The 14,190-nt window shown below is 44.2% G+C and overlaps 1 protein-coding gene across 2 annotated transcripts in view; it reads right to left on the bottom strand.

Moving 5' to 3' along the window:
- EGFLAM (EGF like, fibronectin type III and laminin G domains) overlaps positions 1–13,400 on the bottom strand; it is a 150,463-nt gene extending 137,063 nt beyond the window's left edge. The window contains exon 1 of one of the 2 annotated variants that reach the window (XM_019737331.3): positions 12,636–13,400. In XM_019737331.3, coding sequence (XP_019592890.3) covers positions 12,636–12,735 — 100 coding nt within the window. In that variant the 5' untranslated portion in view covers positions 12,736–13,400. The remainder of the gene's footprint in view (positions 1–12,635) is intronic. The other variant, XM_074328985.2, reaches the window with a different exon arrangement.
- Between the last annotated feature and the right edge of the window lie 790 nt (positions 13,401–14,190).

Below are 14,190 nucleotides of genomic sequence, written 5' to 3'. Positions count from 1 at the left end.
CAGGTTGAAACCCCACTCTTGATGGATCAAAATTTGTAGGCATTTTGTTTGTTTTCTTACTACTTAGTCCATCTTTTCTGTCACTTTATTATGAAAATAAATATACAGAGAAGTGAACACGTTTTAGAGTGAACACATGTGTACTCACCACATGGATTCTATCATTAACATTTTGCTATACCTGCTTTATCACATGTTGCCAACAATCTATCCCTCTCTCCACCCATCCGTGAATCTTATGTTTGATGTGTTTCAAAGTAAATTTCAGATGTGAGTACGCTTTCCCCTAAACACTTAAATGTCATCTCATTTATTTAGCTTATTTGTTTACTTAGTTTATTTTAAATTATTACAACGTAGCTTATTTTCAGCTCTGATATGTATATATATATATATATGTGTGTGTGTGTGTGTGTCTATATATATGTATATATACACATATATATACACATATGTACACATGCACATACACACACACACACAAACACACACAGTGCCAAAAAAATGTATACACATTTTAAGAAAGGAAAAAAATGTATTACAGTAAAGGGGGAGAGGGGTGTTAGATGAGAGTAAAGGGGGATCAAATACATGGTGATGGAAAGAGAACTGACTCTGGGTGGTGAACACACAATGGGATTTATAGATGATGTAATACAGAATTGTACACTTGAAACCTATGTAACTTTACTAACAATTGTCACACCAATAAACTTTACTTTTAAAAAAATTGTAATACTCAATATATACTGATAACAAAAGATGAATACAAGTCACATTTGACTTCTGCAATTACAAGAGGTGCTCAAAGTGGTTACCATCAGAGTAATTTTAATACAGTTTTTTCCTTTCTTAAAATGTGTCTACATTTTTTTTGCAACCTCTGTATAGATATGAGCTGAATATACACCAAGAATTGAACCCATATATCAAAAAGTCAGTTGCTAAATGGGTCAATCAATTGCTTGTTTTCAGATGGACTGCCCAGGAGCATTCATTTTTATCAGGCACGTTGGTCCTTTCAAATCAAAGACTGGAAAAAGTTTTGCAAACATGCTAGCTTTTGGCCACTGTACTTTCCAGGGATTCCAGAATTGCTCTTCGTATGGAAGCCAGTGCCAGCACAATAAAACTGGAGAGGAATGGTTAAGAACTTGAGTACTGTTTTCCTCCTGACCTCCCAGTCAGATCTCATTACAAGAGATGAACTAGCTTTATCCCCTTCTGCAACCTGACCTTCTCAATCAGACCACCAATGCCATTCCACATAAGCCTCATTTTTCTTTGGTCTTAAAGACAGATGGGCGAAAGAGGGGAACTGAACATTGGACTGTTTTAACTCCTCCCCCCTAACTATCTTTTGATGTCTGAGTAACAACATCGTCTTTGCTTCTTAACACTCTAAGACACGATAAAAAAGCAGGTCTGAGGCAGCCCCATGTTACTTCTACCTGTTCTTCGGGTATCGAAAATGACATATTTCACAGTATGGATTCAATCAGAAGCTCCTTAAAAACCCACAACTCCAACAGCCTTTGGCAGCATGGAGGTAGAATGTAAATTACATACTGCTGCACACAGACTCCCTGGGCCATTTCGTTCCCTAAATCATACTGCAATGTGGGTTTTCAAATGGCTGCTCAGGTTGAGCAAAAATGTTGACACATGGAAATGACACCTTTTCTATATTGTGCTGAAGGAAGGAAATGAATTCGGGAGCTGGGAGCAGGATCAAATTAATCACACGATGTTAAAATGTATTTGCCCCAAACGAGGCCATCATTTTCCATTCCACAGCTGTCTGGGAAAGGCTGACTGCATTCAAGATGCTCCACCAGGAGACAGAGGGGTCACGTAAGTGAAGACATCATAGTACTTTCCTTGACAAAGTTACAAATCTAATAGGAGGCATGAATCAGATACATCGATAACATAATAGAAGGCAGATTAGAAGGAGAAGAGAGAAGTGGCTTCTGGCTGGGACAGTATGTGAAGACTTCACAGACTAGGGGGCAAGTGAGCCATGCCTTGAAGGGTCATTGCATTTCTCTGGGCAAAGATGAAGGCAGGATATTCCAAGGGGGAAGATGAACATATGGACAGGTTCGGAACGGGGAAAGTGATGAGGAGATCCATGGAATAGCAAATCATCTAACTTGGTTGGAACACAGGTTGTGTACTGAGTGCGAAACAGGAAAAGTAAGTTGGGAGCATGTTGTGACAAACCTCAGATGCTCAGCTGTAGCTTTGGAAGGCAGTAGAAAGCCGGAAAAGAATATGAACATAAGAATGACAGGATTAGAACTACACTTGGGGAAGGTTATCCTGGCAGAGAGTATGGCTGAATCAAAATGGGGAGAGAACAGACATAATAGAAATAGTATCTTTTACATTTACTCTCTTAAATCACAGTAAAGGAGGTAGCTAAGAAAAATTACTGGCATAGTAACTGCAAATAACCTCTTTTTGAGTAAGAAGCCATACAGCAGATACAAGAAAAATCTATTACTGCCACAGTGTCTATATAAAAACATATGATCTTGAGTCTTTGTTCTTGGCCAAAAGTAAAATGTTCACCATTTTTATTAAACTCTAAGGTCTTTCATCAATGATGTAATCTTTACGGCTTATCTACACACCAAAAGTCATTATTTGGACATATAAACTCCAAGAATCTATAATACAAAACTAAGGAAATGAGATTCTCTTCAATTCCATTTTCATGAGAGTCTAACCTCACTTATACATTTGTATCACTGTTATTAATATTTGAAGTCATACCAAAAGCGGAAAAACTACCATCTCTACCATTATATAAACTCTATAAACCATAATGAACCTAATTAATATGGACTAAGTTTGGAGTACTCATTATGTACCAAATGTTTAAGTGCTTTCCTAGGTGAGTTTCCAGCCATAGTATTATCTCATTTATTTACCATGCCAAACCCTTATGGTAGGTATTCTGAGCCTTAAGTTTCAGGTGAGAAATCTAAGGTGTAAAGAGATTAAATACTCTACCAAGGATCAGACAGCCATAAATATTCAAGCTAGAATTGAAACCCAGGTCTGTTTGATAGGATTCTTGTTACAATTCCTCCAAGCTGAAGGAATGTGTGTTACGTGTGTAAGCTGTGGCCAAAACCCATCACTTACTTTAAACAAGTATCAAAGGAATGCTTCTTTTATTTAACCTAATAGTTTATGTTTTACTACACCAATTAGAAATGGCTAGAACCTCAAAGAGATGTTTAAGAAACTAACAGGAAGCCTTGAGACTTGAATGATCGACCTCAAAATATGCCACATTGGAGGTCTAGCAAGTATCACTGGCCACTAAAGAAGATAGCTAAACAGTGGAGGAATGGAAAGCTTCAAAGCCAGGCTGACTCATCTGCGTGGTCCCTGAGACCCCAAAAGGGGTTTCCATAGGAGACACCTGCGAGGACTCTGAAGCTGTCCTCCAGTGACTCCAGCTGCTTCTCAGTTGTAAACTACCCTTCAGCAGTCATCACGTATTTTGCAAAATGCACACCAACCAGCTAGGAGTACAACTGAAAGCAGTAGCAGTTTATTCTACAGAGTGTCCCATGACATGCATGAAGCCCCTGCAAGTAAACGGTGGTGAGTCTTGTTGGCAAGGACCCTCCTGGATCCCTCCAGGCCACATGGCTGGACTCGGGCACGTTGCCATGGTCATTACCCGTTAGCTGCAGGAACACCTATAGGTTGATGGGAGGCAGCAAGGGCTGGGGTTTGGACAACCTGGGTTTCTGTCCTGTTTTCTGTTTGCAAAGTCATCTACTCATGGCTTCCTGGTGGGACAAGGGTTATGATACCATTGCTGTGAAAGTGCTTTGTAAAGTGCAGTGGTTTAACTAAATGTATCAATTTATTTTCGTTGGAATCAGTCCACACCATCTTTATACCCATCAAAGCAGGTTCTGGTGTCTAAAAAAATGGTTTTTATATTTTCAGATGCATCTCTCACTGAATAAATTATTCTACTATGAATAGTCATTTTTTCTTATAGGACACAAATAGAAGGAGCTTCTAGAAAACTGGGGGGAAAATTGGAGTTCTAGTTGCCTTAGAAATTCATTCTACTTAACCCACTGGATAGTTATTTTACTTTTTAAAAGGGATTAATTTTACTTTTTGTAAAATGTTGGAAATGTGTAGCAACAAATATAGCATATGTTCATGTAACCATATACATATTTTTGGACCCTTCTGTAAACTGATCTCAGTCAATTTGCATAGTTTTTCGGTTCTTTTGTTAAATCACGGTAGCCTCCACCAAGTAAAGGTAGCTGATAACTATCTACTTTTCAACCAGGCTGTACTCTACAATGAATGCAAATTCCAGGCCAAATTCTGCCACGTATACAAATATTCATGGTCAAGAAGTCACCACTTCTCATACAACCTACTCTTCTAACATCCCTTGTTTGTGCTTTAGGAACTCCAAAGCACCGCACCCAAGACAGCCCACAATATCTAGCCCTTTTCATCCTGTGTACACTGCTGAATGGCTTCCTTACATTTAGGCGGGGGCCATGTGGGCGTTTTCTGACCTGGCACATAAAAAGCTCTCACACAAGCCTTCTTTCTCTTCACCTTCCATGACACCTTGGTGGGTATTTTAAAGATGGTGGCATTACAAGACAGAGGTATTAAAGACAGAATGACTCAGGTCTTCAAATCACCATTTGGAGGACAGCAGCCCAGGAGAGCTCCCCAATAAGGAACATTCACTTTGGACTTAGAGTAATGACACATACATTTTGTGTCGAGCCACTGAGATCTGGAGATGTCTGTCACAGCAGCAGTCACCTTGCTGAGGAAGATACATCAACATTCTAATGGCAGGACCACCTAGGAAGACCAGGCAAATGAGTCTAGTGTTCAGTGAGGGAGATAGAGGACAGAATGGAGCCCCAGCCCAACTGCAAAGCCACTTGACCGGCGACTTTGTTGCATTTCTTATTCCTTGTCTATGAAAAAATAGAGGGACATGTACAATCTTGCTAGCTAATCACATATTTCACCAATGAAAATATTATTTCTAACATAATTTACGCTGATATACAAACCCGCTAGCCTGGATTTTTTATAATCTCACTTCAAGTATGTTCCCAGCCACCTTTAAGAGTACAATTCATAGCAAAGTTCTTCAAATGGTAACTAGTTAGCCTTGGAGGGTGGATTCCCAGATAGCACAGTGGAGAAGTTGAAGTGTTTAATCCCTGGAATGGCACACTCACCGAGAGATTAAAATAGATGTACACACTTAGGCTGGAGCTGTATCTTGTATCCTCGATTATTTCAAGTATTAATTAAGCACCCTTTGGATAGAGATTAAAGTAATTCACACAGTGACTGTTTATACTGAAGTATTTAAAAAAAATAAATTACAAACAATAGAACAGGAGTCTAATTCACAGCCAATCATCCATTTTACTTATTTCCCTGCTCACTCTAAGAATTACAAATAAAGTATCACAGGACCTATTCCTAAGTATAAGATTAGATCAATAAAATTAGCCATCTGTCCAAAGAAGGCTTTACACTCAGGTTGTATTTAAGTATTATGTTTCCAACTGCCCAGATGTTACAGAAAAGTGCCTGCTGATACAATTCCTTTTGCACAGTGTAAACCATTAACTGGCTAATATAAACTTATTGCACCAAGAAAAATAAATAGCATTAACATTGTGTTAAATCTGATTCGGGATTTTGGGTGCTCTGTCAGCAAACACAAGTGTTAAGATTTAAATTGCTCAGGATTTGCAGAGTCAGATAAAGAGAGAAACTTCAAGTGTCTTGAGGGGAGTGGAGAAAGAAAGAGCCTGGAAACGAGATCAAAGCTTTAGAAAGTATGTCCTTGATTGTTCTGGTAGGTTAAGGTAGTAATAATTACTACCATTATTGTTAGATAAAAATATCCTATCTTTGTGTAGCACCTTAGCTCTTTCAAAGCACTAGTCTGCTTTATTTCTTTTGATTCTGAAAATAAACTGGTGGGGTTATCTCGGGTAAGTGGCTTTTTTTTTTACAGTTGAGGAAATACAAGAATCATTAATAGAAAAAGGAAGGGCCATTGAGTCAGGTCTCTATCTTTGTATGTCACAGGTAGTGGCTCATAAATTACAAATTACTCCTACCGACTGGACAATGAGCAAACCTGGAGCATTTCTTAGCCCTTTAACTTTGTTGAGTTTTTCACTGACTCCTAGTCACACATCAGTCTGGATCATTCTCTTTCAGGAACAGCTGCAACCCCCTCCACCACCACCATCACACATGGCCAAACTTCCCCAAGACAATTACCAGGCAAAAATCGTCCATCATCCTTGAGGTTACTGGTTCTCAAAGAAATCCATTCAAGCAAGACCACAAACTTGGCAGCCACATTTTCCAAACCAAAAATCAAGCCATGCGGTTGACCAAAGAGTCTTTCTGATCTGTCAATTAATGTATCTGAAAAAGTTTACACCACAGTACACATTAAATCGCATGTAATCAATCATACATTAACATGTATGGAAAAGGATAAAAGTACGTGGCATAGCAAGTGCCTGTGTTGATTACCAGGCCTGGAATATAGTCTTTAGTTACATATAGTTACTCAGTTCTTTTACTCCCTACTCCTTCCCTCCCCCCACCCCCACCCCCTCCGCCACTTTCATAAATATTGCTTTCAAGCTTCAGGTTTCTAATTCTTTTTAATGCCTTGGTACATGCCTTACCTCATTTAATTCTTCTAGCAACCTTAAATGCTAGGTTCTTATCCTTTTTTACAGATGAGGAAACTGAGGCTTACAGAGCTAATATATATAGCCTGCCCTATGTCACCAAGTAACCAATAAAAAATGGTGTCAGAACTTGAACTCAAACCTTAGGAAAACTCAAATTTGTGGACTATCAGAGTTTGTGCTCCCATGGAAGCCTTCCTGCTGAGTCAAGAGAGATCAGACTTGGAGGATAGTCTGTGAGCTGTGTGGGGGTGGAGTGGGTCTCAGGGACACGTGGCAGAGGGGTTGATTATATACAGCTCAGCTCGGCCTTTCGTTAATGCTACTGCAGAGCTTCCCCCTTCGTGCAGCCATCTCTCGATGAACAGGTTGGGGAAGCATAGGTGACTAGGAGAAGGGTCTGCTCAGAACAGACATCCTTCAGGAGTCTTCAGAAGACCACATCCAACCTTAGGAAAACTCTCAAGCACCTAAGCACAGGGTTTTTCTGGCTACAATACAGATGCGTGTTGTTGCTGGGAATCCTACCTGATGAGGATGAATGAGATGGAGATTGTCTGTGTCCTATGGTTACCTGGGATGGAGGTACCTAGGGAAAGAGGCAGTGGGAGGAGCCCAAACCCCGCTTTGTCATGTCTCAAAGTATGGACTGTGAACCAAGTCACCTGAGGTATGCCTGTGATGCATTCAAAGAATTGTAACCCACATGGAGGTTCCAGAATTACTTGCCTGGGTCAGAGGCCTGCAATCTTCTGGGGTCAGAGACCGGCTCCGAGTCAGATTTGGAAAGTGCGCCCTCTGCTGACAACACTTTGATTTGACTTTCACCTGAGTCTCCCTCTCCACCCCTCTACCCCACCCCACCGGACTTCCCCATCGCATCGCATGAGATCAGGGGTTCTTCAAGGTGGCAAATGTCTTCCAGCTCATTCACGAGGCTGAAGCCACACTATGGGGTCCTTTTTCAAAACAGAGGTTCACAACCAATGGAATCAAAGAGGGGTATCCTCTACAAACTGTCATTTAGGCTCTGTAGTATCCCCCCACCCCACCCCTTTATCCTTCTTCCATCCCTGAAAGAGCAGGTATATTTCCAGTACCTGCAATTTGACATGCTGTAACTAAAACAAGTAGCAGGGGTCTTGACCAGCTCAAAAGATCTTCTGTTGCAATCAAGGCACCACGTCATTCATTTATTCAGCTGGGAGAAACGACAGCCCTGCTTGCAACTGGGTGGGACAGAAGAATACAGCAAATCCACAGGATAACCTTGTGGAAGCGCAGGTCCCATCCTGGCCTCAGGCGCTTGAGTCCTTGTCTTCCAGAAATCTAGCTCTGGGTCACTGGACCACTTTTGAGCTATAGTAACCCCTGAACAGATGGACAACTTCTCCCAAAAGAATTCTAAGGTTATAAAAGCTCTGGGCTCAGGGTAAGAAACAAAAACAAAAAACACTCAGTTCTTTTCTGGCCAAGTCACTCTTCCATGAGAAAGAATTCTGAGAAACAAATACTGCCACATGTTATACTACATTTACCCCTGACCTTGACCTCTCTGTCCCTTTATCTTATAGATAATTAAAGGAAGGAAGGAAGGAGGGAGGGAACAGGGGAGGTAGATGAGAGAGAGAGACAGAGAGACAGAGACAGAGAGACAGAGAGAGAGAAGCTGGTCTTTATAGTGATTACATGTGATGGGGAAACAAATAGGAAAGTAGTAGGAAGGCTGATGGAATGAAGGGTTGGAGGAAAATACTTCTGCTCCAGGGCCTGAACTGCACAGGACACCAGTAGCTTGTAGCTAGGTGATGGGGATGTACATCTGAGGCCCCTGTGAACTCCAGTTTTTCCCAAGAAGCAAGACAACCTGGATGAGCCTTGTGGTGGAGTATGGTTTGTTGGAACAGGGAAAAGGAGGGGCATCCAGAAGAGATAAGCCCCCCACATTACATGCTTTGGGAAGGGGACTTGGATGAAAGCTAAAAGTGAAGATGTAACCAGTATCTTGTGAATACAAGGCTGCTCAGGGTGGTCTAAGGGAAGTACAACAGGATGAGCCCTGACCCATGACCCCTTAGCCATTCAGCCTCACAGGAGCAGTAGCAGAAACCACCTAGAAGCGCATATATGCTCCCACCATCAACCAACAAGGTACACTATCCAGGAGCTAACTGTGCCTTTCCAGGCTTTTGTTTTTCCTTTCTGAGTTTCCCTTGATCTTTCTTTTTTCAATTTTACAGGTAGAGAAATGCTGAGGAAGTGGAAAGGGAAAGACTGGAAACCTGCATCTCTCTGAGGATGACTATGGAGCATCAGATCCTCCAGGGAAAACCTTGAACTCTGAACCCTAACCTGCTCTAGTCCCACTGACCCCGACCTAAAGCAAACTGGAAAGGCAGGAAGGAAGGCAGGACCCTCATTCCATCCTTCAGCCCAGAGAGTTAATCCCGCGAGTTACCCATCTGCCTATGGAAACAGATGTGGCTTGCTGCATGCTGATTCCAGCACAAGTGTCTGCATTTCCCTTCCCTTCTTCCTGCCCCACATCAGAAGCACAACAGTCCTTCGTGGACTTCCTGGTGAGATCAGGGTAAGGGACAAGTGCCAGAGACCACTTTAGTTCCAGTTCAGCTTCTGCTGTTAAGGTGGGCAAGCCCCTTCCTTCATCACCCTCAGCCCAGCTGTAAAGTGGGCTTCCTCCCAGGTCTACGATTCTAATTCCTAATCTGGAAAAGAATGAAGGATAGCAAACAAATTGCGTTTCCACGTCATACAGACCTGGGAAAAAGGCAGTGTCCTGTACCCTGCCCATCTTCAGAAGCCCCTTTTTCTACCCCCAGGTCCTCTAGTGGGTGCTCTAGCTCCTCCCACACCTTAGCCCCAGGAGTTCAACAAGAAAGTAAGTGGTTCATCGCTACCCTGTAAGGTTATACCCCCACTTCTCACGGATGAGATCAGTGGACAGTAGCTTCCAGAACGTCACACTGGTATTATTCACACTCCGTTACCTTTGGAGGCCTGGGCGTGATCCCATGTACAGAGGTTTAACAGCATTACCAGGCTCCCCACACACAGCAGCAGGGCTAACACCCTCCGCCTGGCTCTGTGGGACAGAGCCCCCCATTCAGCCAGGGGGCCGATGCCCTCCCAGACGGACTGTACACCTGCTCCCAGGTTGCCAAGGACTCGCTCCCTTTCTGGTCCTGAACATCAGAGCCTGAATTCCAATTCCCCCACTTACTAGTTGTGTGACCTTGGGTGAGATGTTCAATGTCTCTAAGCCACCTTGCCTCTTCAGCTACACAGGTGTAACATAGGACCCATCTCCAAGAGCTGTGGATCAAATCGATCAGTATGTGTCGACTGTTCAGAGCGATCTAGCAAGCACTTCCTTCTTGTTAGTTATTATTATTTAATTTGACTTAACTTGAAAATCGTCATCTCTTGTGGATCTCAGAAAATGCAAAGGTTTCTTTATCAATGCTCAGCAACACACGTGGCGCTACCTTGGGGTGGAGGGAAGGTGCCAATGTCGGACCCAAATTAGACTCATAATTGAAGTTGCTCCTTGTTTTTTTCTCACCAGAGGTAGGTGGGTATGGGGAATTTTCAGGTTGATTTTGAATCCAAGACTTCTCCAACACAGCTCTACTTGTCAAAAGTAGATTTAGGAGTGTGAGGAGACAGACAGGGTCATCCAAATAAAGCTGGACTGTTTCAGTACATTGACAAGGTGGCCACCCTACCTTCAAAGTACTGCACACAAACCAATTTCTACTGAGGAAACAAGGTACAAAGAATTTCCCATAAGGATACTCGCAGGATTTGCTGGTGTCTGGGGAAGATTATAAATTAGCTGGTTGCTGTTCACATCAGAGCCAAGCGGGCACATTCAGTTTTTAATCTGGACCAATTTTCCGGATCAAAAACTAGTCTTTCCAAAGGATGTAAATGAGCCCAGGAGGAAATTTTTCCCTGACGTTTATAAAGTAGCTGTCATTTTAATCTGAGCAGCTTTCCAACCTGAAAGGCAAAGTCTGGATAAAATTATAAAGTAATGAAAAATTCTTCCAGGCTGAACATAGTCCAGACACTCCTTCTACCTCAAATTTGATGTATTTAATATGCCAACATATTTAAAAGGTAGAGTTTCCACTATCAAAACCACTTCTATGCTTCAAATAAAACCAAAGAGGCCAACATGGCATTTTCATGGTATGAACATCAGAATGAGACTCTGGATGAACCAGGTAGAAAATATTTCTAGGAGAGGGACTACAAACAATAAGAAAGAAAATATGGTGAATCATAGGAGCAGTTGTATACAGTAGGCTTTTGTGAAATGCTGTGTAAAACATTCTGCTTACATGGATTGAAATTTATCCTTAAAAGAACATTGCATACATGGTTCGTGTTTAAGAACCACAGATATAACTATGCATTGTTCAAAATTGTGAATAAACCCGCAGAATGCAATTGCTCATGATGTGGTTATCTTAGGCAGGCAAATTAGAAAGAAGCCCTTCATTGAAATCCTGGTAGATGTGTGTGTGTGTGTGTGTGTGCGTGTAGGAAGAAAAACGACTTCATATTACCTTGGACCACTGCTATTATCTTCAAAGTGAACTGAACAGTAGCAATAGAAAAATAGAATAGCTCATAAGTTTTGCGTGCTGCAGATTATGATAATGTTCTAAAGGTCAAGGCAGGTCGCAAGGTGCAGGTGACAATGGCTGCAGCCTGAAGAGTGAGGGTGTCTCTCAGCGCTGAAAGGCAACAAGTCCTATTTCCAAATGGAGAAATCCATGAACAGCAAAAATATTTAAGCAGCCATATGGGAATCTGCCAGGATCATTTTCTTTGCCCTCTGATAAATTTTCCCTGGTTTGTCTCTTTCTTATAAAAACATTAATTGTGAAGACAAACTGCAGTTTCTGCAAAGTTTTGAGGACTGCATTCAAATAAAGTTATATTGTTCTCCATTGTTCATGAAATGTAATTAATCCCATAAGACAATCTTGCTTACAAAGTAAACTAAGAAAAAACAGATCTTTCAGAATGCTAAATATAGTGTCCTCAAAGAAGAATACAAATCGTTATTTGGAAAACAATGGTTAGAACTTTATTATTTAGAATGTTCTACTTTGAATAATCTCACAACACGGGCCAAATCAAAGTAGACAAAAATACAGACTTTTTTTACTCGTATAACTAGAGGAAATGCAAGTTATTGCGCTTCAAGTGCTCTCCAATTTTTTCTAATAGCCTACAAGCACACATTTTTGTTTAAGTCTCAGAGCAAAGGCAGGAGTGCAAAACAAGATAAAATTAACCCTTTGCGCGCCTCTGAGAAAATGGCCCCAGAGTGGAAGAGTCTTTATTAAAGTCTACATCCCTACACAATGCGTGGGCTGGGCCGGAGATGGGCACAGGGGACTCGGGGCAAATCTTCAGACACTTAACTGCAAATGGCTGGGCTCTGGACAATATGAATTCAACAAGATGTTTGGAGACACAGGAGGAGCTGTTTGCCTCTGCACAGTTGCAGCCCTCTGTAATTGAGACAGCAAGATCGCTGTCCCCAGCTCTTAGCAATCTGTGATCAAATACAGAGCCCTCCACCTTTACTGTGCTTGGAAAATAGATCATTCTTTTAGCAAATATCGCTTGAAACGCCTGGCCTCTGGTGGGGCTGGTGGTGGTGGTGGGGGTGGTGCTATCGTCTTTTCTCAGCTCTGGGCAGATATGAACCCAGTAAAACTGACACTGGTCCGGGGAGAGAGAGGCTGTGCGTTGCCCGCTTAGAGTCCTCACCAAGGACCGGGACCGGGGCGCTCCGGGCGTGGTGCCCCTCCGAGCGCAGAACGCCTCACCTACCTTGTTTGCGGAGTGCTGCTCCAAGCGACCACGCAGCGTAGGGTCCGAAGCTGGAAGCCAGGAGCAAGAGCCGGAGCAAGATGCCTTGGATTAAATCCATTTCACCGCGGGCGTCTGCAAAGTTTCACCAAGTCCCGGGCGCACAGGGCGTCTCCGGGGGGACTTGGAGGACTCAGGCCCCGCCGATCCTCTGGCGGGGATGAGGAGATCGGGGGCTGGGGGAGCTGGACTAGCAACCACCGAAAAGTCCAAGGAGGCAGGACAGCAGCCGGGAGGGAGGTCGGCGTGCCGGAGTGAAGCCGGCTGCCGGTGGCAGGGCTTTTCGGGAGGGGGCGGCGAAGGAGGCCGACGGGGAGGGACCGGCTGGCGGTGGAAGGAGGGAGGCTCGACCCGCCCGGGGATGGAATTACAATCAGGTGGAAGTGAGAGGGGCAGGCCCTGAGAAAATTTACTCTTCGAACATCTCTGGGGCAGACAGCCCGCCAATCACCCCCTCTAAGGGTCCCCAGCTCAGCCTCCCTGGCTGGTGACCTAAAGTGGGGGGTTAGGGAGCCCACTTCAACCACTAGAGACGCAGGCCAGGAGTTAGGTGATTTCGAATGCAGATCCCTAGGCCGCGGTCCTGACCCTGAAATCTTGCGGCGCCTCGCTCCACCCCAGGTTGTGCTCTCCTCCTGCCGCGACCCCCTAGGTTGCTTCCACCCAGCCTGGGGACTTTCCCCAACACCTCCAAAGGTAATTCTGGTCGGTCCAGCGCACTTGGAGGGAATGGGAAAGCGAAGGAGAGGGTCTGTGATTTGCAAGTGGGGGAGGGAAAGAGGAAGAGGGGGCGGGGCCGGCCGGGTCTGGGAGCTAAGAAGATAAATGGGATTTAAGACGCGCAGATGGAGAGCTGAAGCCTTGCCACTCAGACGGAAACGCCCGGTAGAGATTAAGGCCCGGAGCAGGAGCCTCTCGCCGCAGAGGAAGGCAATTTGATACCCTCTAAGGCAGGAGATGCAACTCCAGGTTAAGCCTGGCGTCGGGGAAAGGAACGCGAGCTCGAGCCCCCTGGCGGACGAAGCCTGCCTGGGAGGGGACGCCTGCCGCCTGGGCAGGGGCTGGGGGCCGACGCGGGGTCCTGGCTACTGATCCCGGGATCGGAGTTCCGGGGCCGGCTTCCTGGCCGGTAAAGGCCATTTCACCCCAGGATTTGCTGCCCGAGGACTCAGTAAAATGTGCCTTTTGCCAGGTTTCCCTATAAGAGGGAAGACCCCAAGACTCAAGACGCGTTGCACATTGCGGTGCTGAGCTCCAAGCCACGGAGAAGAGAACGCAGATAGGTACAATAAACACGGAGAGGGAAACGCAACCTCGCCGGTTCCCAGGGAAAGATCAAAGGCCTTAGGAAGTGCGCCGCAGAGGGAGACAGAGGTCGCTGGCAGAGAGGACCGCCCTCTAGTTCGCCGGAACTTGCAGCGCGGCTGAGGCTGGATGGGCGTCCCGGCCCCTCATTGTTAATCTAGGTTTGGGAGAACCAGAGGGGAAAATGTTGACTGATGTATCTCCCCCAATG

This window comes from Rhinolophus sinicus, chromosome 3, assembly GCF_057876585.1.
Source record: "Rhinolophus sinicus isolate RSI-liver-muscle chromosome 3, RSI-T2T, whole genome shotgun sequence".
Classification (NCBI taxonomy): domain Eukaryota; kingdom Metazoa; phylum Chordata; class Mammalia; order Chiroptera; family Rhinolophidae; genus Rhinolophus; species Rhinolophus sinicus.
The sequence above is the reverse complement of the archived record's forward strand: the minus strand, read 5'-3'. Positions and strand labels throughout refer to the sequence as shown.